The sequence below is a fragment of the Oxyura jamaicensis genome, chromosome 1 (genome assembly GCF_011077185.1).
Source record: "Oxyura jamaicensis isolate SHBP4307 breed ruddy duck chromosome 1, BPBGC_Ojam_1.0, whole genome shotgun sequence".
Taxonomy (NCBI): domain Eukaryota; kingdom Metazoa; phylum Chordata; class Aves; order Anseriformes; family Anatidae; genus Oxyura; species Oxyura jamaicensis.
Window position 1 is genome coordinate 162202622 of NC_048893.1, and position 25125 is coordinate 162227746.

At 34.9% G+C, this 25125-nt stretch overlaps 1 protein-coding gene across 2 annotated transcripts in view; it reads right to left on the reverse strand.

The window, feature by feature from the left end:
• Positions 1 to 25125, reverse strand: part of PIBF1 (progesterone immunomodulatory binding factor 1) — a 123215-nt gene that overhangs the window by 4279 nt on the left and 93811 nt on the right. For both annotated transcript variants that reach the window (XM_035320754.1, XM_035320743.1), the window contains one exon: positions 17215 to 17299. In XM_035320754.1, the coding sequence (XP_035176645.1) occupies positions 17215 to 17299 (85 nt within the window). The remainder of the gene's footprint in view (positions 1 to 17214; positions 17300 to 25125) is intronic.

Here is a 25125-nt window from a genome sequence, read left to right on the forward strand (position 1 = left end):
GATGACAAATTAGCCCACAATGAATAAATTCATTTGGCATCACAGCCAAATTTATTATGAGAATTTAGCTCAAGTTGCCTTCATATTTGTTCTACAATCACATTCAGTAAGAAAAACCTTAACAAACTTGGCAGAATACCACAGGAAACACTGAATGCAGTAGAATCACTACTATGTATACTGCTAAACATGAAAAGAATTTTGGAACAGCATTTGCAAGAGATTTGTAGTTTTCTGACCATGAAACATTGACAAAAAAGTTCTGTCCTGAACTGCAGTAGTTTTACTCATATCTCTAAAGATTTCTTTGCTCCTTAACACAATTTTATTTCTTAGCTTCACTTTTAAATTCTAAACAAAAATTCGGTAGCAATACCTGGCACTGTTAGCACGTTACCATGATTTAATACTATTTTTTAATCCTAAAAGATGATAATGTGGTCTACAAAACTAGTAGTGAAGAAGGTCTGGAGATACATAGCATATATACATACATACATAACAGAAATATGTGAATTTGTTCCAGTGTGAACAAAAAAAAGAAAAAAAAAAAAGAAAAGGAAAAGCAGGTATAGGGTTCAAAATGGACAGGAAGAATCTCTCAGCAAAGATTTTCTTCCTAATTTCCAATCTAGCTTTCCCCTCTTTTAGTTTAAAACCATTTCCCCTTGTCCTAACATAATCTGCCCCAGTAGAAGTCATGCTCCATTTATTTATCCCTTCCTGTGCTGGCTCCTGGATTACGCAAGCCATGCTATGTAAGCCATGGAGTGTCATGGTGTTGAGGCTTCCAAGTCCGAGGACTTTTGCTTTGGAGGGCCAGACAGCAACTCTTCTTGGGAGGACTGTGAGTACTGACACCTGTGAGTGGATTCACCCAACTCCTCGCTGTGCTGGCTGTACAGTTGTGGTCTCACTTGCCCCTAACTTTGGGAACACAAGCAGCCAATTCCCACCTAAGGAATATTCTGTGGGAATGTGGCAGTGCAGATAATGGAAAACAATGCAGATAGCATGAAAGGTGGGTTCAGATGAAACAAGGAAAAAATAAAGTATGCAACTGGGACAAAAACACTGCTTATCTACAGTGACAACACATACAAAACTTTTGTTTAAGGTTTTAAGGATGCTAACCTGCTCTGGCTACCAGGACAAATACAAATACAAATAATAATAATAAAGTAATGACCTGTGTGACACATGGGATTTAGCTCAAGCTTTTAACACCTTCATTTACATGTCTAAACTTAAGTATCTACACATGAGGTAGGAATTTAATTTTCCATTACACCTAAGTGGACATGTCAGCTGAATTGTGTTGTAATAACACTAACATATTGACTAGGTTGCTAGTGACTAAGCTGCTGTAAAGCAAAGGAACGAATGTTCACTTCCATTTAGATAACTGAAGTTAGATGTCATAAACTGAATCCATTTCTCACCTCACTCTCCTTATCATTTACTTTTCTCATCCTTCTACTTCACCTAAAACATCCTTCATCCTGAATAGCCACCGTGCAATTGTAATTCACCTCGCACACATACCTGAAGCATTGAATTGCTGTGTTGAAAAGAACTGCATTTTTAGAGCAGGCACTCACACCATTGATCATGTAAGCTTTCCTAAACATACACAGGTTCATACTAGAACAATCTAACATCCCGCATTCCACTTAATTACCCACATTTAATGAAGCTTACTTAAACTATAAAAGAATCACAGAGACCTTTGCATATATAATTAGTAGCTGGAATTCAAAATAAGTGATTAGAATGAACAGACAGAACAGTGGGAGTGACAAAGTGGGAGCTGAGGAAACATAACATATACTGCATTGTGAATACTATCAGAAGAACAGACTTGTCCATTTCCATTTATTTATTTATTTATTTTTGTACTGTGATTTCCAACATCCTTAATTAAAACTAGCAAAAGGCATTTTGTATGCCAGTGTTTGTTTGTTTGTTTAATTGATAAATGACATATTTATGTGTAGACAAAGGATAGGCACATATATTTTCCATGTTGCTCTTTGATTAAAATGCTTTCTGTTTTGGGAATTTTTCCTAATTCTACCTTGTCAATTTATTAGGCTGAATGCTATCAGTGCTGTTGTGATGAAACTCTCTTAACAGTCTGTAAAAACTTCATACAGTATCAAAAACAGCAAGCTTTTAAACCATGTTAAAGGAAACAAACCAAAGAAGTTCCAATTATTTTTAAAACATAAAGTAAAAAAAAAAAAGGCAAAATAGTTGGATGCTGTCTGCATATTCATATTTCAGTAGAATTTGAGATTCCCATGATGATGTTTGATCTTAAAGCAAGTAAAAGTTATATTTTATTTAAACTTGTTTTTACCTGTTTATAAGGATAATTGAAATATAAATTACATGAACAGAGACAAAAGATCACTTTGGGATTAGGAAGGATAAAATTTGATTCTTTCAACTAAATCAACTAGCAATGTAATTAGAAGACGGGGATGACCAAACACAAGAATTAAAAAGGCAGCAGTATAAAGCAGAAATGTATTTGGAGTTATGGATTCTATAAACAGAGCTCTGTTAACAGTGTTTTTGTTGTCCTTGATCCATGCTCAAACATGCATGTACCAGAAAAGCCAATTATATTTCCCAAATGAGTTCTAAGAAATTCAAAGTAAGTATAGTATTAAATATAACTAAATTCTATTTTATGTAATCATAATAAAAACAAAGGAATCGCCTGATGTTGAATATGACTGAGACATAAAATGGAATGCTGTTTTATCAAGTAAATAACTGATAAAGTATATGAAAAAATGCCTACATTAAGCTCAATGGCTATTTACCAAATCAGTATTTCCATTTTTTTTTTCAGTGGATCATCAAGAAGCCTCAGGATTTTTCTTCTTACTCTGTAATGTAACTATAATCAAAGCAAGAAAGAATCCCCTCCGTGCACTCAACAGCTTGTAAAGGCCCTTAACATTATATGTGTGTATAATTATAATAAATAAAACATGTAAAATCTGCTCTGGAAGCAGATGCAAAATAAGAAACGTGTTAAGAAAATGCAACTGACTTATAGGAATCAATTACATAAACATCAGTTCTTATGTCATGCAGGGATGTCTCACACCTTCAAATACTCTCCGTACAATAATCTTGAAAAGAAACTTTACATAGACCAAACTGAAAGGTCGGAGATGCTCAGTAGGGAGAGACACCTATCTTTCTGGACTGGAGACAGATTTATTCTGACAGTAAACTCAATGTTTGTTCACAGCATTGAAATCATCACAGAACCTGCCTCCCTCCTCATTCAATATAGCCCACAATTACAGCACTCAGGTAAAAATATCTTCTAAAGTAAAAGTGACCCTAACAACAGCACAGGTATCTGAACCTTTATGATGACAAATAGTATTCTACTTTTAGTTTTACAAATAGAATTTATGACTACAAACATAGCCTTGGATTAGAACTCCATTTTGAAGCAGAGCATGTCTGTTGTGGACGCTCTGAAATTACTGTTCTAGAAAATGCGTCAGATTCTGGCAGAACCACTGAATTTTGATGAGTGACAAGTGTTCCCAGAGAAAAAAGCAGCATAAATTCCCAGTAAAAGAATGGAAACACAGAAGAGGTACTAAATACTATGAACCTTAAACAGGAAAGCCAATTTCACTGACAAAAAAGGGAAATCAGCTGAAAGAGGGATAAAACCAGAGGGGTTCATTTCTCAAAAACGCTAATCAAAACTTAAAATCTCTCAGAATTTGAGAGTCAAGCACTGAGACAATGGTTGTAGATGTGTCACCTCCTCCTCCCCTCGATCTGTAAGTCTTACATATTGTTAGAGTAAAGCATGTATGTTGAGGAGCATCTCTGGAAAGCTTGTATTCCTCACTTTAACTACCATATGGTCTCCATGTGGCTAAATTATAACACAGAATAAAAATATGTATCCAGTCTGGAGAAACTTGAGAGATTACAGCATTGTCTTCAGGTCCAAGAACAGTTGACTGTGCTGCAGTCTAGTAACTACTCTGGCTATACTTTAATCTTTAAAATAACAACAACAACAACTATAACAGAACATGCAAGTGAGGGAAGACAGCTGTACTGGGATGAAAAACATGTTTGTGTTAGGTCAATTAAATCTTTCTTCACATGCACGTACTCTCCAGTTTAGGCAGCTATTGTAGTCTTCAAATAAGTCAGAGGAAAAAGCAGAATTCAGCAACTGAGGTTATGGGTATGTTAAAGAATACTTACTTGAGAAAACTAAAATGACCCTTAACAATGCTATATCTATTTGGTAGTGTTTTGTAAATCATTTCATTTCTGAATTGATTTCTCAGTCTTCCAAGAATTAAGAGCTCATGTTCAGTATCCAAATGTTTTTGGGAGGCCTTGGAGAAAAAGAAGTTTTATACTTCCTGTAACTCCTTCTTGAGTAAAAGTGATCTAAATCTGGAAATGGATAGGGTAAGGTGGTTCAGAAGGAACTGGATTCACAGTTGTCTGTCTCTGAGTGCTCAGTAAGGTCAAGCTTGATGGGCATATAAGGTGATGGTAGAGGAAACACTAAGACTATTGTCCCCCATGAAATCTGTAAATTTTCTTACTCAGATGCCTCAAAGATTCCTACTGTGATTTCCTGTGGAAGTTAAGAGTCTATTAAAAGTTGTATTGTTTAACAGCTGATATTAAGATGGAGAGGGATCTTTCTGAGACCTCTGGTTGTAATTTGGTTGAAACATGTGACCAAATACTTGGATGGACTTCCTCATATCGAACTTCAGACAACTTTAGAAATAACATTTTAATAACATAGGCAAACCAACTTGTCTGACTCCTCTCTAAAGCTGTTGGTAAGATTTATAATTAACAACTCATTTTGCTGATTTTAGATGAGGATATGGTGAATCACACCTTAGTAGTGCCTGTTTTTCTCTTCTGATTACAAATCCCTAGATGACTTTCAGATGTAGATATCTAAGTTTTTAAAATCGGGCAAGATCCATCTCTTCTGCCTTGTTATTGACTTAACAAGAACAGCTCAAATCATCTTTGCACTGGTAATACTCTTTAGTATCATCAGAGATCACCAGTTAAAAGGGAGGTGAACAAACAGAATCTTCTATTACAGGCTGTTGGCATAGACCACCAAGTCAATGACATATTTCTGAAGAACAACAGACCACAGAACTGAAATATAACCTGATTCCATCTTTCAATATATGCTGTGACTTGCATAGAGCACTTTGTGAATACAAAGTTTCAGTATGGTACTCTAACTCTGGAGTGCACTCAGAGAAAGGAGACATAATGTGTCATTATCCAGGAATGAGACTCTCAAGCAAAAGTAGTACCTAGAATGATTCCACTTTAGAAATACTGACAATTCCCATAAAGAACTGCTTTAGAACTGTTCCTCATGGGTTTTGTTTTTTTTGCCAAACAGCTAGAGAAACACTGCAAAAGGGCCCTCACCCTGGAAAGAGCTGTCTTCCTTTTTTGGCAGAGTGGAAATGCCACCAACTCTATTAGCACAGAATTAAATATGCTAACCTTATTAATGATGAAAAGCGTGAAAGTTGAGAAATACACTACAGAAGATCTGTTTTGATGTAGCAGACAGTAAAATGATGAAAATGGTAAGTCCATTCCACTGCTTAGGATTGCAGACAGGTAGGATGCAGTGGCATGAATGGTGCAAATTCAGCGCCAACAGTGGAATGTTCTGAGTGTGTGCCCATCAGGAGTAAAACCCACATGCATACCGGATCTCAAAGAACAACTATCTCTGCAACCAAGAAAGCTCCACACATCATGGTTTACACCCTCATGTAAGACAGACCGTATTTGACATAGCTGCATCCTCTGCTGCAGCTGTACGGGAAATATCAGAAGTCAGCAAGAATTCTCATGTGAGGTTGGAACATATGGTCATGTTAGGCACATGGGTACACATTGTAAAGCTGGAAGCTGGAAGACAGTATGAAATGTTCTGATCAAACAAATGAACCTGATAAGTGGGTGATGGAAGGATGCCAGACCATATGCAGGATGTTGATAGCTTCTCTGCACTACACTTAATTCAGGAGTTCTCTACATCCATGTGCATATAAAATCATAAAGTGAACGGATAGATCTGTGACTAAATGGATCTACAAACTAGTTCTAGTTTTATAAGGTGAACACACATTAGAACTGTAGCAACAATAAAATGTCACAGTCATTACAGAAAACAGCTTCCATCTTTCAGATACTTCTATTTCAGCTGCATGTTTCATTTTTTTTAACAGTTAAATCTTTCTAAAGAAAAATAGGAAATAATTTGTCTCATAATTCAGAATTTGTATGCTAAATTTTGGAAGTTTTTTTTCACTGTGTATTAAAGATAAAAAATACATTTATAATTATAATGAAGACTAAACTCTCAAGTATTTTTTTTAATCTGAGTTATTGTGACATTTAGTCAAATACAAATTTAATAAAAACTATCATTTCTAGAGTAAGTTCTGCTCAAATGAAACATGCTAAAAGTGCATATCAAAACAGCCTTATTAGCCTATATTATTATGAAGAATTTCCTGGATTTCCCAACAATGACATAGTAACATAGTAACATATTACTATAGTTTGATTCTCCCCATCTTTGGTATTTCTTACAAAGTATTTAAATTCAATTTCCACTTGGTAGTATTCAAATGATACCATAAAGTGATCAAAAATAAAATTTTACAAAGCTGGATAACCAGCAGAATGTGACTGAAATATCCATAGCCAACACTATCAAACTGAATATAACAAAATATTAGTTAAACATTCCGAAAACCCTAGTACCAATGATTTCTTGTTTAAATGTCTATCAGTAAGTAATGCTGGCTCTTTCAAAAATACATCATTTAAAACACACATGCCAATTCCATCTCATAAGCCATGAACTGCATTTTGCCTATGAAACTTTCTATTGAGAGCAAAAGCATATTGATATTGGATTTACTTAATCGACATTAATAAATCCTGTGTTACTATCATGTTTTCTCAGAATCTAAGAAAAAAAAAAAAAAGAATTGCTGACTAGAAATCACTATTTAATACACAAATGTTTACTGTATACCACTGCAAACCTAAACATAATTCTTTAAAGGATATCTATAAAAGTTAGTAAGACATTCTGAGTGATACAGCTCCAAGAAGAGAATGAATGTACCCAAATGATAAATCCTTCCTCTCCCTAAACTCAGTACTGTTTGGAATTCAAACTTTATTAAAGCTTGACAACAACAAAATAGATGACAAAAATGAGGAATACTGCTTAAGAGCATATTTTTCCTTGTAAAATATGAGCTAGAAACTTCTCTACACTCGTTTAGTAATAGTAATGTAAATGTCACTTTGTTTCTCCAAGCTTTAAGCTGAGAATAGCTCCAGGGCTTACTTGTGATGCAGAAATGTCCCTGTAATCTACTTAGAAAACATGCAGAACATTAATAGAAACTAGAATCTTGGAACATAAACGTAGCATAAGAAAAATGATAATTACTTTGTGGCTTAACATTTAAAAAGAGAGCTAAGCATTGTACATCATCATTTTTTTTTATATAAAACAAGTCGCAGCACATAGATGAGCAGGAAGTCATTCACTTTGGAAACACATATAATTTTGACATTATCATGTACAATCTTTTAAACAGAAAAGAGGGTAAAGAAGCAGAGCTAGAGACTGTTTGAAGGCACCTGTTACCAATCACTTCTTTTCAATCCTATCTTTCCAACCCCTGCAGATACCCCTTCCTTCCCCTCTCCCCCAACAAAGCAGTTTTCTCCTTTCATCCAGTAAGCTTCCATCGCTGATTAAACACGTACTGCCCTCCCCCTTAGACACCAAAGACTTTTATGAGCCTCTGAACTTCTCTCTACCTCTGTTTTTGCAGATGGCAGCTGTTGCTCCTCTCCAGGTTCCTAAAACCAATACACTGGCCTTCTGTCCTAAGTTACCACCAGTCAATCTTCTTCAGCATAACTTAATTACAGCTAAGGGTAGACTTAGCCATACTTTAAAGTACAACTAATAATGAAATGATGAAAACTCATCTGGAATCCTCAAGGTCATTGCTGAGATGGAACGAAATGGTGGGAGTAGCAAATCTAGCAGTGAGGGACATTCCCTCACTGTGAGGGAATACGAAAGTAAGAAAGATAAATGTGAGAATGTAACAGTAACTGATCAAAAAGTAAGGTCATGCACAGACACTTCACAAGACTTTGCTTCTCCTCAAAAGAGGAAAAGAATAAAAGCAGCCATCCTTTCTTTCACTTTTGCAGGCCAGATAATGGGGATAACTGTGGAGAAGTAATAGGGTTTTGTGCAGGATTCTGGTGTAAGATAGATGTGTAGGTGCTAGCACACAGACTACTGGATTCTCAGACTCTAGAAACATTAAAATTTCAGAACAACGTCACAGAATTGCAAATGCTTCTGATAATCCACATTTAATCCATGTTTAAAGTCAAGACTTACATAAATCATTGGGAACCTTAGCCTGCTTATTTATAGAAGTTCTCTAAAAAAACAACTCTTAGAGCCATTAACAAACTATGCATATCCTAATAGGACTAATTAGTAGCTGTTTCTCCTGCCCGATCACATGGACTCTCTCCAGTCTTATACACACATCTGAAAATGCATTTGGCAACCATCTATTAAAAAGCAAAAATAAGTCAGTTTTTCAACACTTTGAGGATAACTAAAAAACTATTTTCTGTTCTTAAATTCATCTACCTCTCTTATGTGTTCTACCTTGTTCTCTTTTCTTACCCATTATCTATGTAATGCTGCCTTATGCTTCTCTCTTTCTTGCATCCCATCAGATCCTGTTTGCTTGGACAAAACATGCTACACTTTTAATCTCATTCAGATAAGAGCTCTAGCCTGCAATGAATTTCTTCTCTTTCATTTTTTTTTCAGCTAGTGAAGAACTTTCCTTTTAAATAAGTTGTATTTTTAAATTTTTAAGAACTAGCTGAAAATAAAGACAACTAGAATTCTGTAAAAACGGCTAAGGACAGTATGAGCCAATCTCTCTGGATGTATCAGGACTGCGAAACAGAACAGCACCAGGACGGAGCTGGAGCACTGAACCCTAACAAGCTATACTGCACAAACATTACCTTGCTCCCTGGTTATTTTGGACAATTTCATCTAGGTCTCAATAAGTATGGTCAGGAACAGTTCATTCCTGTTCAACAGTTCATCACTCTCGAGAGAAAGAATAGGTGAAACTGCACCTGAGTTGTCTCCTTCGATTCTGCAAAGCCTCCCAACACTATCCCAGCAGGCTTTTCATCCCCAAACACATTGCATACCTTCAAGCCATATTTAAAATTTTCCATTACTTTGGATACTTTCAATTGAAACAAAAATCCAAAAGCAAGAACGTCTTTGTTAGGGTAACATAACCATCACATGGGCCTAGAAAAGACTGCTGTGGACACAGCTACTCTGGTCTAGAGGACAACAGTCACAAGCAGCATGGAGCTGATCTGGCTGTGACACTTAAGACCAGGAAGAGGGATAAGCCCCTGGCCTTTCAGAGTACAGATGTGACTTCTGGAATAAAAACCCAAACTAAGAACTGAGGTTCTGAAATGTTCCATATTGACTAGGAAAACTAAATAAGTCTACTCTACAGTTCAAATAATAATAAAACACTGTTAAATTTGTTTTTTTTTTTTTTTAAGAAACTCACAGGACTTTGGAAAGACTTTTTCAGGAGACATGGATTAAAAAAATAATGTCAATGTAAATTCTCTGAACAATACAAAGTAAAAATGTAATTAGTTTGTGAAATTACTTCCAAATGACAATGAATTCACATATAACTTAGAAAAAAAAAAAAAAAGAAAAAAAAGAGGTAATTTGCATCTAGTAAGGAGAAATAAACACCAAGGAGATTTTCTTTCCAGGCCTTTCATCTGAAAAATATAAGGAAAGAAGAATGACTGTGATTAAGATACTGCACTAGCACACGTGAGCTCTTGGCTTAAGCCCTACCACAAGCTCTGTGGAGTTTTGGGCAAACCACTATTTCCTTCATTGTGTTTGCTGCTTCTGCAAAACAAGGTTAATACCACTTTTCTGCTTTACATTGCAAGGGTAGTATAGTATTTGTGAGGTCTTCAGTCACTGTGATGAAGGACAGAGAAATACTCAGTTACTAAACAGGGTTATTTTCATAGATGTTAAGGAACAGTGAAAACCTGGAAAAGGTTTCAGGGAAGTAGAGAAAAGCATTATGTTTATTCATAAATGATGAGCTGTACTTCCGATTTGGAAAGCTTTTGACCTGCCAATCAGTATACAAGTTCAACTCAATAATCACTTAGGCAATTAGCATTTTAACATTAACCTAAGAAGACTATTCTCAGAAAGAACTCCTAAATAGGAGTTTTTTATACTTATTGTGTTTTAAAAAACATGAGATCTTGCAACAGCTAAGCTAAAAGTTATTTAACTTTTAACTTGGTCCGGTTTAAGATTCATACTAATTCAGGCACACATATTTAGGTAGATTTAGCCCTCAATTCGAGTGACACAACAATTTACTGACATAAGCTAAACTGATTTAAGTAAACAAAGAGCAATCAAGCCCCATGTGCTTGTATCCATTTAACTGATTGATATCAAATAGGTTTATTTAAACTACTACTACACTTTTTCTACTTTGTCCCGTTGCAGACAGCCAGAACCCATTTTCTGGTTGCTAACTTAACTTGAAGAGCTTTGGCACTGTAACACGTGAATGTGTCAATACGGCAGGTGACTAGTTCAGCAAGTTTACATTCTGTCACTTGTATGCACAGCTGCTAATGTACTACAAGTGCACAGATGTGTAAAGGAGATAAAATCTCAGCAGGTTTTCATATCTTTTCAACCCATGTAAAATATTCATGTCCTGAAAACTAAGCGTGTCGGCATAAAGAAGTGTGTTATAAAAAATTAATATTATAGACAGCCTTCATTTGCACTGTTAATTTTATAAATTTTACCCTTTTATTTCTTAGTAGAATAGATTCACAGTATTAGTTATACTTTCATAGATTAAAAATGACTTAATTGGCAGAGTGCACTGCGCACAGGTGAATTCAAGTAGTTTAAAAAGTAGTATAACTTATTTCCCCTATATTCATTCAAACTGAAACTGTTCTTCACACTCAGAGGAATGTCTCTTACGTCACTGTCTCACTTTTGTTTCTTTTCATGCCTCCTAGAATATTTCTATAAAACATCTAAATAACCATTCGTTATAGTTGTTCTACTTTTTTGCAAAAACAATGGATTATGAATCCCACATTAAAAATGTAAACAATGCTTTGTACATTTTCAAGATTTTAGAAATCAGTTTCTATATATTTGCACAGTGTTGCATTGCTTTACAATAAGCTTGCATCTTAAATATCTGAAGAAATAGTACAATGCCATACATCAAAGCATAGTGAATTTATAACCTCTTAAATGTAACCTCAGAAAATGATTACTAAAGCTTCTTGCCAAACATCTGAGCGCTGACAGACTGCCCTTCCAAGTTTTTATCTGACGGTTATACGCCAATGGATAACGTCTAAAATTGCACTTCTGATGTTCCAAAATACTAACAACTGCATCAACCATGAAAGGCAATGGAAGAGCCAAGATCACAGAGCTCACGGTAAATATTTCTTTTAGTCAAAGGCTGGCTGTTGGAATTGAAGAAAAACAGATAAAAGGGAATCATGGATCAAGAGCTTCAGCTGAACAGAGTTAGTGGATTCATCCCACTTAACTTCAGCACTACAGAGAACTGCACTTTAGTGCCTGTAAGTTATAGATTACTGTTACATGCAGGAAAGGATGCAGTTTGGATGCAGATGAAGGATGGCACAGAGGTTTGGTGTGCTCTGCTCTGCAGGTCTGGACACAAAATGCCTACCCCCTCTCTTCCCCAGGTAAGTGATATTGACATATCAGCCTTTTTATTTGCTCTTTTCCTTGCTCGACCCTTTTCAAAGGTGATTCAAACAGCTAAACTAACAGATAGCAATTCACTTTTGGTTTTGGGGTCATGTTAGGTTTCTGTTTAGTGATCTGAGAGGTCTGAGTGCAGTATTAGAGAAGTGCCAGAGCTGGTACAAGATGAGGATCAAGAAGGAGAAGCTAGGAGCAAAGAGGCAAGGTAGCGTTAGAGCCATTGGGTCAACTCAGGCATGAGGAGTAATTGCATCCTGATTTATTCTCTGAAGGAACATCTTTCCTTCTCATGCCCCTCCACCTATACAAAGATAATGAGGGGCTGCATTTGGGGGTATAAGACTAAAGGCAGAGTGGGATGAATCAAGAGCACAAGTTTCTTATGTGTGTGGTTTGGTTACCAAAGATAAAGACAGAGGGTCGAAAGTTCAGCTGATTAAAAAGATAGCACAGACTACAAATAATAATACAAAAAAAGTCTGGATATGAAATATCCTTTAAAAAAAAAAAAAAAAAGAGCACTGTTTAATAGGAGGTTATTAATGGGATACTCCATTGTTCTTTCAAACAATGTTTTATGCTCTTCTGTTGGATCTGGAAAAACAATTACAAACCTTGTTGGTTATCTTGAAAAAACATAAAATTTCTTAGTCAGAAATCAGCTGAAAAATTTGGCTGTACTAACTGTACCCAATATCATGCACTGAGGGGCTTACAAATGGCATCACAGTACTGAATACCCCAGTTCCTTCTGAGAGCTCAGAGAGGACAGCAGCACTGTGAAGGCCGTAGTTGTGAACCTCTAAGAACAAAATCTCAGCATGATTCTGGATACATATGGCTCTCAGTGATGCCACTGAACCTGTTCTCAAGTAATAAAATTTGCATTTATCCATACAAAGAAGAAATCCATGGAAATGTTTACTGTACCAGCAGATTCTCAATGATTTACATGAGAAAATATATTAAAATGTGTTCCCCATTCATTTATGAAATTAATCATCTACAAAAAGGAAATAGAAGGCCAAGAAATAATTAAATATTAATAAAATAAAAAATCTTGGTTTTCTCCCACATGGGTGACCTAACTTTTTAAGAACGCACATAGTCAAATGACCACTTGTCATTTTAATTTCCACAGCAAAATATAGTAATAATCATCAAATTAACTTAGTCTACATAATTTGAAATAATGAACTATTTTATTACATGAAATATGTAATGTCATTTTTTTCCTGTAATAAAAAAGCTCACATAAGAGCCCTGTACAGTTTCTGCCAAGATTCAGAATTTAATATTAAACTTTCTTCTTCCAAAATTAAGTGAAAAGTGAAGTAAGATTAAGCATAAATGAAAGTTCTTTAACCAAAAAACTTACAAAATGCTATCAGTATCTCCAAATCAAGGGTTATGAATCCAGCTGATATCACAAGGAGATGAAAATGAAAAACAAAAACAACTAACCACCTCCACCAAAAACCCCCCACCAAAACCAGCCACCCACCTTCTAACGTTTCATTAAAAAGCGTTAATACAATCTGAGACCACACAGGCTGGAATACCTTAAATCAAAACTGTCTACTTATTGAAACATGTCACTGTAAGACAGCATTAACATTATTTTGTTGTTTTGCTTGTACTTTTAACATACTTAAAACTTTAGTTTATATTAAATATGAGTATCTTGGGTTTATCCATTCAAGAATTCTACTGTCCTTATTTGCAAACATGGGCAACAAGGCAATTCTTGGCAATAATGACAGTTTAGTATGCACAGTGACTAAACAAGAGCGATAATGATATTACCTGACAGCATGTAGCACTTAAAAACATAATCCGTATTTCTGCAAATAATTTATGTGATCTGAAGATTGCATATTACTTATATTTAAAAACACACTGTAAATGAAGTTAGTCTTTATTAGTCCAAGAATAGCCTTTTTTTTTTTTCTATTAGCAGGGATATTTACTGTGAAACTGTGATGTTGCAGCATATCTTATATAACTTTTTATTAAAATGTCAAAGAAAATTATTTGAAGACTAACTCATTGTAAACTAAGTTGTCCTATCCTTTATGAAGATTTCGATGTATGAGGTATTTGCCTTTTAGAGAATTCAAGAAAAAGTAAGCTTACTGGAAGAGTAATTAAAAGTGAAAAATAAAAGGCTGCATTAGGAATAAACAGAAATGACATAAGGTAAACATAATCACCCCCTCACCTCCTGCAAAAAAGCTACTTCTCCAAACATTTCCTTAAAACAACTTTAGCTTATTCTTTAGCTTATTTTTATTGTTTTTTTTTCTACACCCCCCTACCCCCCAGTACTAGCATTTCTTAGTTTTCTTTTCCCAAACATGCAACTTCTAATGTTTCTTTTTCAGTACTTATATTCTTTTCTGCATAGGTGACTTGAATAATTATTGTCGCTGTTAGGTAAAATAATATGACTAATACAGACTATTTTTAGCAGATAGAAATTTGGCAAAAAAAATGTAATAATTTTGGCAATATTTGCTCAAGTTCTTAATTTCCAGGGTACAAGGAACATTCATGATGAAGTCTGTTTCAGACATAAGTATTTGCTTTCTTATTTTGTATAAAGCCTGTCTCATTCAGCCTCGCTTGCATTGTTGGCCACAGTTAGAAAATTTTAATTAGTGAAATGACACAAAGAAGCGAAATGCTGCACATCAGGAACAGCTTATGTGGGTAGTGATAGTGGCTATTACTTGGATGTAAATAACGTTGCATAGCTTTGAGGCAGAAACTTTATGATTTTTTGTTTTATTAATCATATTCTACTCACTTTAATCAGCTGCAAGGCGTGTTGGTTGATATGAGACCACCTATATATAATACAATACCTAGAGTAACAAGGTGCATGTTCCTAGGAAGTATCCTTCCTGCAGCACTCTTGATTATCTTCATCAAGTAAATACTTGGCACCTCATTCAGGACTCAAGTGTTTGATGGTCCTAACAAGTAGTAAGGGATTTTGACGCAAGTGAAATACAGTACAGTAACTATTCCGGAGAACAAGGCTCCAAAGGCGAGAATATTTGAGAGCATGACTACTTGTGAGCAGCCCTACTTAGGAGAGCAGTGGTAGGAACAGGAAGTTTTGAAAGAAGTAAATTTGAAATTAGTCTGCCAAGGGCCTACCATACTGGAAATTCAGAATGTTCACTACATCTTTATACAAGTAATTCACTAGTTTCTTCAGACTATTTTTCATATAATTAACATAATTGCAGGCTTGTAAATTATCTAAAAATGCTTAAAATATTTTCTATTATATCAATAGATAGCAGTGTGTTTCATAGCAAAAAACCAAAAGCAAATCCAAACTGCATGTGTGTAACAGACTCGGTCTTAAATTTGAAATTTAAATGTACAATGTAGATAAAGACATCAGAAATAAGAGCTATCAAATGATCACTCCTGATACACCTACTGATGATCCTACTGGGTTAACGACACCCACCTGCAAATTACTCTGGGGAAGCATGTTCAATTACTCTCTTCTGTAACTAGACTATTATAATCACCATTCATGGAACTTCACAAGCACTACAATCAGTTCAGAGGGTAAATGTAAAAGTTGTTCTGGGAAGATATTGCATCAGATGACCACCCAGTGTGATTTAGCATAGAAAGTAAACAAGTTAAGTACTTGTGTTCTTTCTGTTTTAATATAAGGTGATTGTTTCACATCTGAGATCTGCACTCAGGAGAAAGACTTAGTACACTTTTCACTTAAGTTGAGTCTCACTTAAACTCAGCTGTCAATGAAATTTTTTTGATTTCATTCTATCAAAAATGTGTGTTTTTTTTTTTTTTTTTAAAGTGGTCAACACAGACAAAATGTTTTGGACCATCTCATGAGATGAGTTTTGGTGTACTAATCTAGGAAGGGAATTTTGAGCAATAGCAAGGAAAGGAGGTAGAGAAGAAGAGTTTTGGAATTGGAGTGGGAGGACTTCAGGATGTGTGAATAGTTAGGTTTCTGTGGAAATAATGGTATTAGAATAAGTGATGAGGTATCTTTTCTAAGATTGCATTAGGAGAGTTGCAAATTGTTTGAAAGGCATCTCCCTGTCTTCTCTCTTCTCTGAGAATTGACAGGGTATTTTTAGTGAAATGACTTCAAGATGATCATTCTGAACATGTAACATGTTATTTAGGTTCTATCACCTTGTGTATATAGCTTGTGTTGCTCTTCCTCACATTCATAATTTTGATTCATTAATGTTATATTTTCTTTGCAGATCTTTGCCAAAACATTCAGCAACTCTGGAAGGTCATTTAACAACTCCTCTCAGTCAGTTTTTGATATGATATCTTCAGTATTCTGTAGCTTTAGCAAACTTTTCATATTACTGTGGAAATAGTTAACTAACCTGTCATGGGGTATGGGAGAAAATCCATTTTTATGTAACATATAGGTAAATGTCATTCATTTCTATTCTTTGTTTCAGACTTAATCTGCAGAAAGATCTTCTCCCATACTCCTCGACAGGTTAGTCTCTTAAGAATGTTTAGGGCAAGATCTCTACAAAAGCCTTTTGGGAATCCCCATATAGTGCATTTATGTCTGAACTGCAAGACTTTGCATACTTCTAGATGTTAGAGTATATTCCAGAAGCACCCTGACTCCTTGCTGGGATGAAACTCAGGTGAGTACATACAGAAGTACCTTGGCTCTGGATGAAACCTAGGTGATTACCATCCCGTTTCCTCTCCCTGAATTGTATTTTAGCGTTGAAGAGAAACCCAGATGTGTGTACTGGAAATGAATTGTGCCATGCTCTGCCCAGGTTTTTGGTCTTGATGTCTGGGGAGCAGAGAGACATCCTGGGCACACTGTGGCACATGCAGGTATTGCAGATTGCATGTGTATCAACTACATCACATTTATCTAAATATTTGTTAAATGATTGCAAATTCTAAACACTTTATAACACACGTTTTACGCATAAGAAAAGACAGTGGGACTAAGTCAACAGACATAATTTAGCAACTGAGACTACAACTCAGAATCTCCTCAGTGCTTGACATGACCTGTGTTTCTCAAGATTACACAGAAAACAACAACAACAAAAACACTCAAAATCAAACTAAACTCAACCATTTTTCCCATGGTTTAAAGCTCAGGAGAGAGAAAATATAGTTTATGGTAGTAACACAAAAAACAGAAAGATTACCTCACGATGAGTTAGAAGTTTCTCCAAATCTGCTGCCATTTGATTCTTGACACGCAGCAAAGCTGTCTTTTCTTTATTTAAAAGACTGGTAAAAGAGGATAGGAAATTCAGTAATAGCAACAGATAATCTCTTTTAATCTTGTATTCTGGTTGAAACATGCATTTTCTAAAGCTAAATACTGTCAACAATGAAAATCTGCTTGAGTAATTGTATCAGATGATCCTTTTGTATGTTTAAGCACTGGAATTTTTATAAATGGGCCTGAATGCATTGATGTATACAAAATCTTATTTAGTCAAAATGTAATTCTATTCAGAATCTTATTTATTTATTTAATTTCCTGAATGGTAATTTAAAAACGTTATCAGAACCTTCTGTTATTAACTATTGTTTTCTTCTTTGCAAAATGAGCTTATTTTAGAAGTAGAGTAAGGTTTGCTATATCTACACTTACATATTAAAAAGTGAATTCCTTTTGTTGTTTGCATCACTACAAACAGCACACGCTGTGCTATGTGACCTCTTTTGATACTACTGTATTTAGAATTTTGAAAATAAATACTAGAAAGCATAATGTGCAGCTCTCCCTTTCAGCTCTGTAGTTTCTGCAAAATTTGTAAACGTATTTTTGCTATTTTTTTATTTTGTATTACAAGAGAATCAAAAGAATCAAGTTTGTCTTGTGAACAGCATGATGACTATTTCAACATAAAGGCATGTCTTTATAGTGCAACATCAGGTTTAACTTTGTCCTTTGTTTTCATAATTATAGAATATGAACACTGTTCTGCATACACATTCCGGTTCTACACAGCAATTCATCTGATGCAATTAAATGTATTTTCACATTTAGCCCAAACAACAGATTTCAACAATAAATCTCACACTAATGCATACCTAATGCCAGCACATAATTTTGTTTTGTTAAAAGACATAATTTTTCTTATTAGAACCAATGTTAAATACACCATTATCGTGACTTAACTAAATAGGTTTTGCAATATAAACTGTAATATAAATCAACAACTATGCAAAATGCAACTCTGCATATGGAATGCAAATATGCAGTACTGAATCAGGTCACGAGTTCAAAAGCAAATGTATTAAAATTTTATAAATTGAACTGAGCAATTACATATACCGCAAACATTCAGTATTCCCAATATTTAAACAAGAAATAATCAACAGAATAAATCAACCTTTTCTTTAATTGTCTGTGTATCATTTGCTAGTTTTAAATGAGCAACATCATCATCCTTTGTCCCAGAGATTTTCTGGCAGTCTGTACTGTAAATTATGACTGTCAATTACTTCTAGGCCTTCACTAGAATTCAGAAAAATTGTATGCTTTACCCAAATTGTTGTTTTTTTCTTGCTTTACTGAGTTATTTAAAGGAAAGTATTAACGTTTATGAAAAACTGCAATGATATTATAGTATTTTCAAGAATGTTATTTTCTGTGATGCTTTTAATCATGATGAAATGGCTGTACTATGATTTTCCTGCGTTCATTTGTTATAACTCACTGATATGAAAGTTTTTCTTGGATTCCTGTACTTCCTAGGAGCAGAAACCAATCCATTCAGAGAATGACTCACAAATGCATTAGAAAAGCAATAATAAAAAAATTTCTGTATGTCTTAAATAGTGTACCAAATAAGCATGTACGTCAGCATTCATGACTAACCAGAAATTCATGTTCAAGGTTTAATTTCATCCACAGAATAGAACCCATTCTTGTTATACTAGTTGCATCTTCTGAAAGAACATGACACAACTGATCCATGTGGAGCAGCCTCAGCATTGTTCTGATTTTCTTTGTTTCTGGTCAAATATAGGAATTAGACTGCCATTGTAAATCAGTAGCACTTAATGTGTTTTCTGTCATGTATAAATCCCCTAAGAATATAGAATTACCAGATCAAGTGCAGACTTCAGATTTAGTGATTTTGCAATACTAATGCTTTTTCATCATTGCAGACAGAAGAAAATAATTTGTACACTTCTGAAAGAATACTGCAAAAGAGGCATATATACACTTAACAGAGTGAGAAAGCAGAGCTATCAGAAATAACATTAATAATGTTATTTTAGTCATTACACCTGTAATGACTAAGTAAAACTTCCTGAAAGTTCAATTTGGGGAAGAAGAATGACCATTTCCCTGTTAATAAAGTGTTCTGAACAGGCATCTTGGATGTAAATGGTCAACGTGGTTCCAGCTTTAAGCCATCTCACACTTCCATCAGCAAGTGGTTTAAACTAATCCAGTTCTAATTTGCAGTGCAACAAATCTGAGAGCAGTTCATTTGCAGTTCATTTCAGCTGACCTAAATGGCAACTGCTGCTGAAAGATCATCCTTCCCTATCCCTAATCACAAAACAGTACTCCCTCCCTTTGTATTGGTACTAGAAAATTTGTGACCTCATGAGTAGGTCGTTTTACCGATGTGGATGAACACTGCAGTTGTTTTTAAAGTCATTTTTCATGTGGATCACCAACTTGATCCACCACGTACAGTGGAGACCTAAGGCTGAGGATAAGACTGCCCCATTTAGTGACAGTGTGTCTTAATTGTCTTACTATGATCTTGAAACTGTAACCTATGAGTCTAGACAAACCAGCTTCTTCTAGCTGAGCTCAAGGGTTTTTTCTTCCACCTGAAGACACAGGATCTAAACCTTTTTTAACTGACCATATTTTCAAGTTTCCATGGCGCAGAGATGCCTTTAAGTATTAAACAACACTGTATCAAAAAAAAAATATCTTCCAATGATTTGAACAGTCTTGTGTGAAAAAAAATGTGAATGCTTGGGAGAAATGGACTATGTTGGGATGATCTAATAGCCTTTGAATTATTTAACAGCACAAACAGCTGTTTTGAAACTGAAGGGCAAGTGTAGACTTTGCTGTGCTCAACAGTCCCGGCCACTGGCTGTTCCATTCTGAGTGTGGGGAAGGTGCCCTTAGTGAAAGTCCAAATATCCCCCCCAAAAGTCTGGTTAGAGAATTAACTAAAAACAGCTCAGGCTTCTCCTGTGCACTTAGGTTTCCAGAGGAAAATAATAATAATAATAATAATGTCTAGGAGGACATGCAATTTCATTCCACCATGCTTTCAAGACCTACAAGACCTATTCAGGCATGAATCCAGGGACCATGAGCACAGGACTTACCAGGGAATACACTTGTCTCATACACACCCATTGCTCATAGCAACCACTAGCTTGTTTTGTTTTGCTTACCTCAGGATCTACAGGCAACGTAGCTTGGATATCATAAGAAAGACATTTTTAGGTGATGTGTTTTTTTCTGGAGAATGAATACTGGCATTTCCCAGTCTCAGACTTTTAAAACCCTTCTGAATTTGGGCAACTGAGGCATCTTTTAAATCTTTGATCCAAGTATACCAGCTACTGGCCTCTACAGAAGCTTCTATTATTAGATATTCAGGATAATATGTTTATGTTGGACACACTAAATAAACATGGTTTTATGTATTACTGGATTTTATTATTGCTTCTATTCAGTTTGACAAAAAGTAGGTTTCTTTTTCAGAGAATCGTGCATTCTAAATGCTTTATGAAATAAGGATTGTCTCTTTCTGTTACTTTCAAGTTAGAGCAAGATGAAGTTGAAAATTGAAGTTCAGTCTTGGTGTTTTTTTTCACATTTTATGTTCACATCCAAATATTACTGTCAAAACGATCAAATCTAAAAATAGTATATGAGAAGGCTTTGTACGTAAAATTGAACCTACAACGTGGGTATATCCCTTCTCTGCAAATTACTGATTATTAGCTCAGAGAAAGCAGCTAGTTTTGAAAGCTTAAGTTGAGTTTTCTTTTTAACTCGTGTAGTTAAAAAGGGGGTATAAAAATTCTTCAAATACAAGTTCTTCAGAAGAGATCTCTCATTGTGCTGCTACATAATGACAGATCAAATTTTTTAAGACATTTAGGAGACTTCTGTTTAAAGATTTCAATTGGAGTGCTTCAGGTGGTGTAAGAACTCCTGTCTGAATAGTGTCCAAACTGAAAAATAATTACTTTTTTATATTGTAAAAAAATAAATCTAAAAAAAAAAAAAAAAAACAACCTTTTTTTAAGTTGTACTTTTTAAAGTTGTAATATAGGTCAGAAAACTTACATTTGTAGAAAAAAATATATAGTTGTACAAACGTTGTTTAAAAGGCCAATTGCAGTAGTGTTTGGATAGATGATGCATGTTGCACAGAATGGTACTATTCTCATAAAAAGCTCATTGCTCATTCTGTGATGGGAAAAACTCAACTAACACTGTATGCTGAGCTTTATAATATTTGAATGGCAATTAGAAAACCCCAAATGTTTAGGTAAGAAACATTTCAGTATATAGCTTCTTAGTTAGCAAAATCCTTGTACTGATTCTAGGTTTGCCACACAGTTAGGCTTTTGAGGAGTGCTTTCGGATAAGTGAGCTACTTTTAAAACCAGCAATTGGTATTAAGAAATTTGAGTACATTTAAAATAAATACCTTCTCTTTATGAATGAAGTCCTGTTTAATGTCGCCAGTTATTTATATACCTAGATGTTTTAGCAGAAAACTATGTACCAAAACTACAATTACTTCACTACACACCTAAGAATGAAATCCATAGTCTTATTTTCCCACAGCATGACATCATTACAAGGCATTTCTTTTCAAAAGGAGTGCTAAATGTGGTGTTTTCATTTCTGGTTAAAGAACTGCATACTCAAGAGCTTTCTTTATAATACAAAGCAGTCATCCACATACATACAACTGCTCTTATTAACCATCACTATTTAATTTTATTAATGAAAGCACTATTTGAGCTAACATAAATGAGAGGCTACTTAATAGAATATCTTGATATATGTGGACCGTCTAAAAATTCATCCTGTAGATGCCTTCTTATTCAAGACCAGAGATTTTGTTATTGGAGTATATCTGCAGATACATGGCTGAGCACACAAGCATACAAGGTAGCTCCCAATTGTACATCAGTTCTCTCCACTGCAGAATGCCTGCACAGTGGATGGCCTGTCCAGGAAAATTCTGTGGTGGATGGGGAGGACAGAAGTAGTGATCATAGTCAATATTTGAAAGAGCTTTGATTACCCCTAAGTAAACTTTTCTCTTATCTTTGAGTGGCAGCAAACATGTACCTTCACACATGAAGTTAAGCACCACACAACCGTGACAACCTGCAGATAGGTCCCTAAGTTGTTCACAGAAATAACTAACAGCATTGACAGCTGTTCGTCTAAGCATTGACCCCAACCAGAATAGCTCTTATAGTCTGTGGTAAAGGTATGGCTAAAGATCCACAGAACTGTGAGGAAGGTATTCAGAACAGAAACATTTCTCAGCAAGCCACCAAAGTAGCTCCAGATCTGATGGAATATATTACTTTCAAGCCTTGATTCACTCTAGTACATATTTTGACCATTCCTCTTCTTTCAACTTGCCAGCTACTGACACAAGCAACCTTGAATACTATTTGAACAATACTGAAATAGTTTCTTCTGTGTAAGGAAGACATTTAGCCTTAGCTCTAGAGGTATGAAGCTTATACATAAGGACACATAAGCATCTCTGGGTAAAGTGGACTTTGAAGACCATGCTGGAAGTAAACTTGGATGGATCTTGGATGGACTTCTCAAGAGTCATATTAAAAGGCTCTGTCTGAGTCTATTCCACTCTTCTTGTGGAAATAATTACTATCAGAAATTACACTTTCATGGAACAATCTATGGCTAAATCTACAGCTAGTGTAATATTCAATAGCAACGGGTTGATTTCTGTTGCTGCTTGGGGAGAAAGTAGACTAAAAGTATACACCAGTATACTTAGCACCAGTGGGTATAATGGTCACAAGAATCACCTCTATTTCTGTCATTAGCCATCCTGTATGAGCCAACACTCTAGATCTGCAGTTGATAATAGAAGACCAATCTCTATGGGTATGTAAGTCTCCACTGTCTCTCTTAATGAGCAGATGAGACAAAAACACAAGGTAAAAGGAGCACTCCTCCACCATAGATTCTCCACAATAAACAAAAAGAAAGATAAAGCATGGTCAAGCATAGGTTAGGTGTGAGGACATAAACTAAGTACTCACACATGAGAATTCAAGAAAAAAAAAATATTAAAAAAAATCACTAACCAGTATTTTAAAGGTCTGCCTGAAAAGATGAATTTGAATATTATTTTTATTTTAGCTGTTATTTGTAAAGTTACTTTCTAGACATAAAACCGATGGACAAATTACACATAATTTTTTAAAATACAATAATGTGTTCTGTATAACTGTAGTATAAATTAAACCTCAACTTAAGGAGGCTACCACAGAAGAAAACATTATAAATAATGCTTGAGAAAAATACTTAATTTTGAAATGGCTTTAAGAACTTCTGTCTTAGCTCTGACATACAGAAAAAACAGGCTTCACAAATCCTATGTAGTGTTTTCACTATTATTTTTCTAATAGCACCAACATTATCTGTAGAATTTAGGGTTGTCCTTGAGGGGCATTAATCTTCTGAATTCATCCTCTCAAAAATATTCCACGTACAAACCAACAAAAAGTTGTTTGATAAACTAAGAAAGACTGTTAGGAATGTAGTGGTCTAAATCTTTTTATATAGCAGAGCTTTACTTGGAATACATTTGGTAGAGATTATCATTAATTTATCTAAATCATATTCTGATTCAGTTCTGCAATAGCTGAGAGTCAAAATGTTCCACAAAATATCCACTGAAATCACCTAAGAATATTTCAATTTAATTTTAATTCCATTTTAATTTTAATTTAATCTAAATCAGTAGATATACTGAATTATTAGTAGTTACAAAAGGTTATCTTGACAACAGATTGCTGGAATATAACGGTACTCTGGTTAGAGATCCCTTCCTCTACCTTTGATGCCAGTTACAGATATAGAAAAGCAAATGACCAATATTATCAAGTTTATACATGATTATGATTTCTCCAGTGCTCGAGGGACTCTCAGCCAACGATTTAGGAAATTTGTTTTAAACATGTAGTTATCAACAATGAATTTAAGGACTACTAATATGTACAAAAAGGCATAGAGATTAGGCTGTTTCCAATAATTTCATTGGGCTATGAAACTGGCAAAACTGAGGTAAAACTGTGATAAGGGAATATTAGACATTTCAGTTTAAAAGGAATATTGGAAACTACAGGAAAAAGCTTCTTACTAAAACATCTGATGTGTAAAGTGTTATTTTCTTGCTACAAAACCATTAAGGATAAAAATAGTTTCTTCTCAGGCCACAATTTCGTTTACAGAAAGACTGACCGATGGTGAGCACACCCCAGCTTGCCACAGTCAGGTACTGCTGGTATATGTTTACCATGGATGCTCACTATGTGGTGCAGATACATTTTCCTCCCTAACCTTAAGGAACTTGAAGAGGCCGAAAATCAGTGGAGACTAACAGGCATCTCTAACAAATAATTCATTCCATCCCAAATCTGAATTATTTTTTGGAGATGTTACTTCTTCCATGGGCTACTAAGGAAAGCTAACATGATTAAGTTCCCAATTTAAGTGCCTTAATTTGCAGGCTAAATTTAGGAAGAATATCCGGGCATACAGATTATTTGTGATGAGCTACAAAAACTCAGGAGAATCAATGCTAATAAGGCATTTAATTTCTTACATATTTTAATGGTTTGAAACATGTATATTTCAGAAATGAACTAACCAATCTATTGTTAGACACCTATGAAGACTTCTTCTGAAGAAACGTAGGACTGAAAATGTTCCAATGTTTATTTTTTCCTAGCTTTTGAGAGGCTTTTGGACTACACAAATAGTAAACTACTGCTACATGAATAGAAAAAAAAAAGTTTTCAAGTCACCTATATCTGAAAAT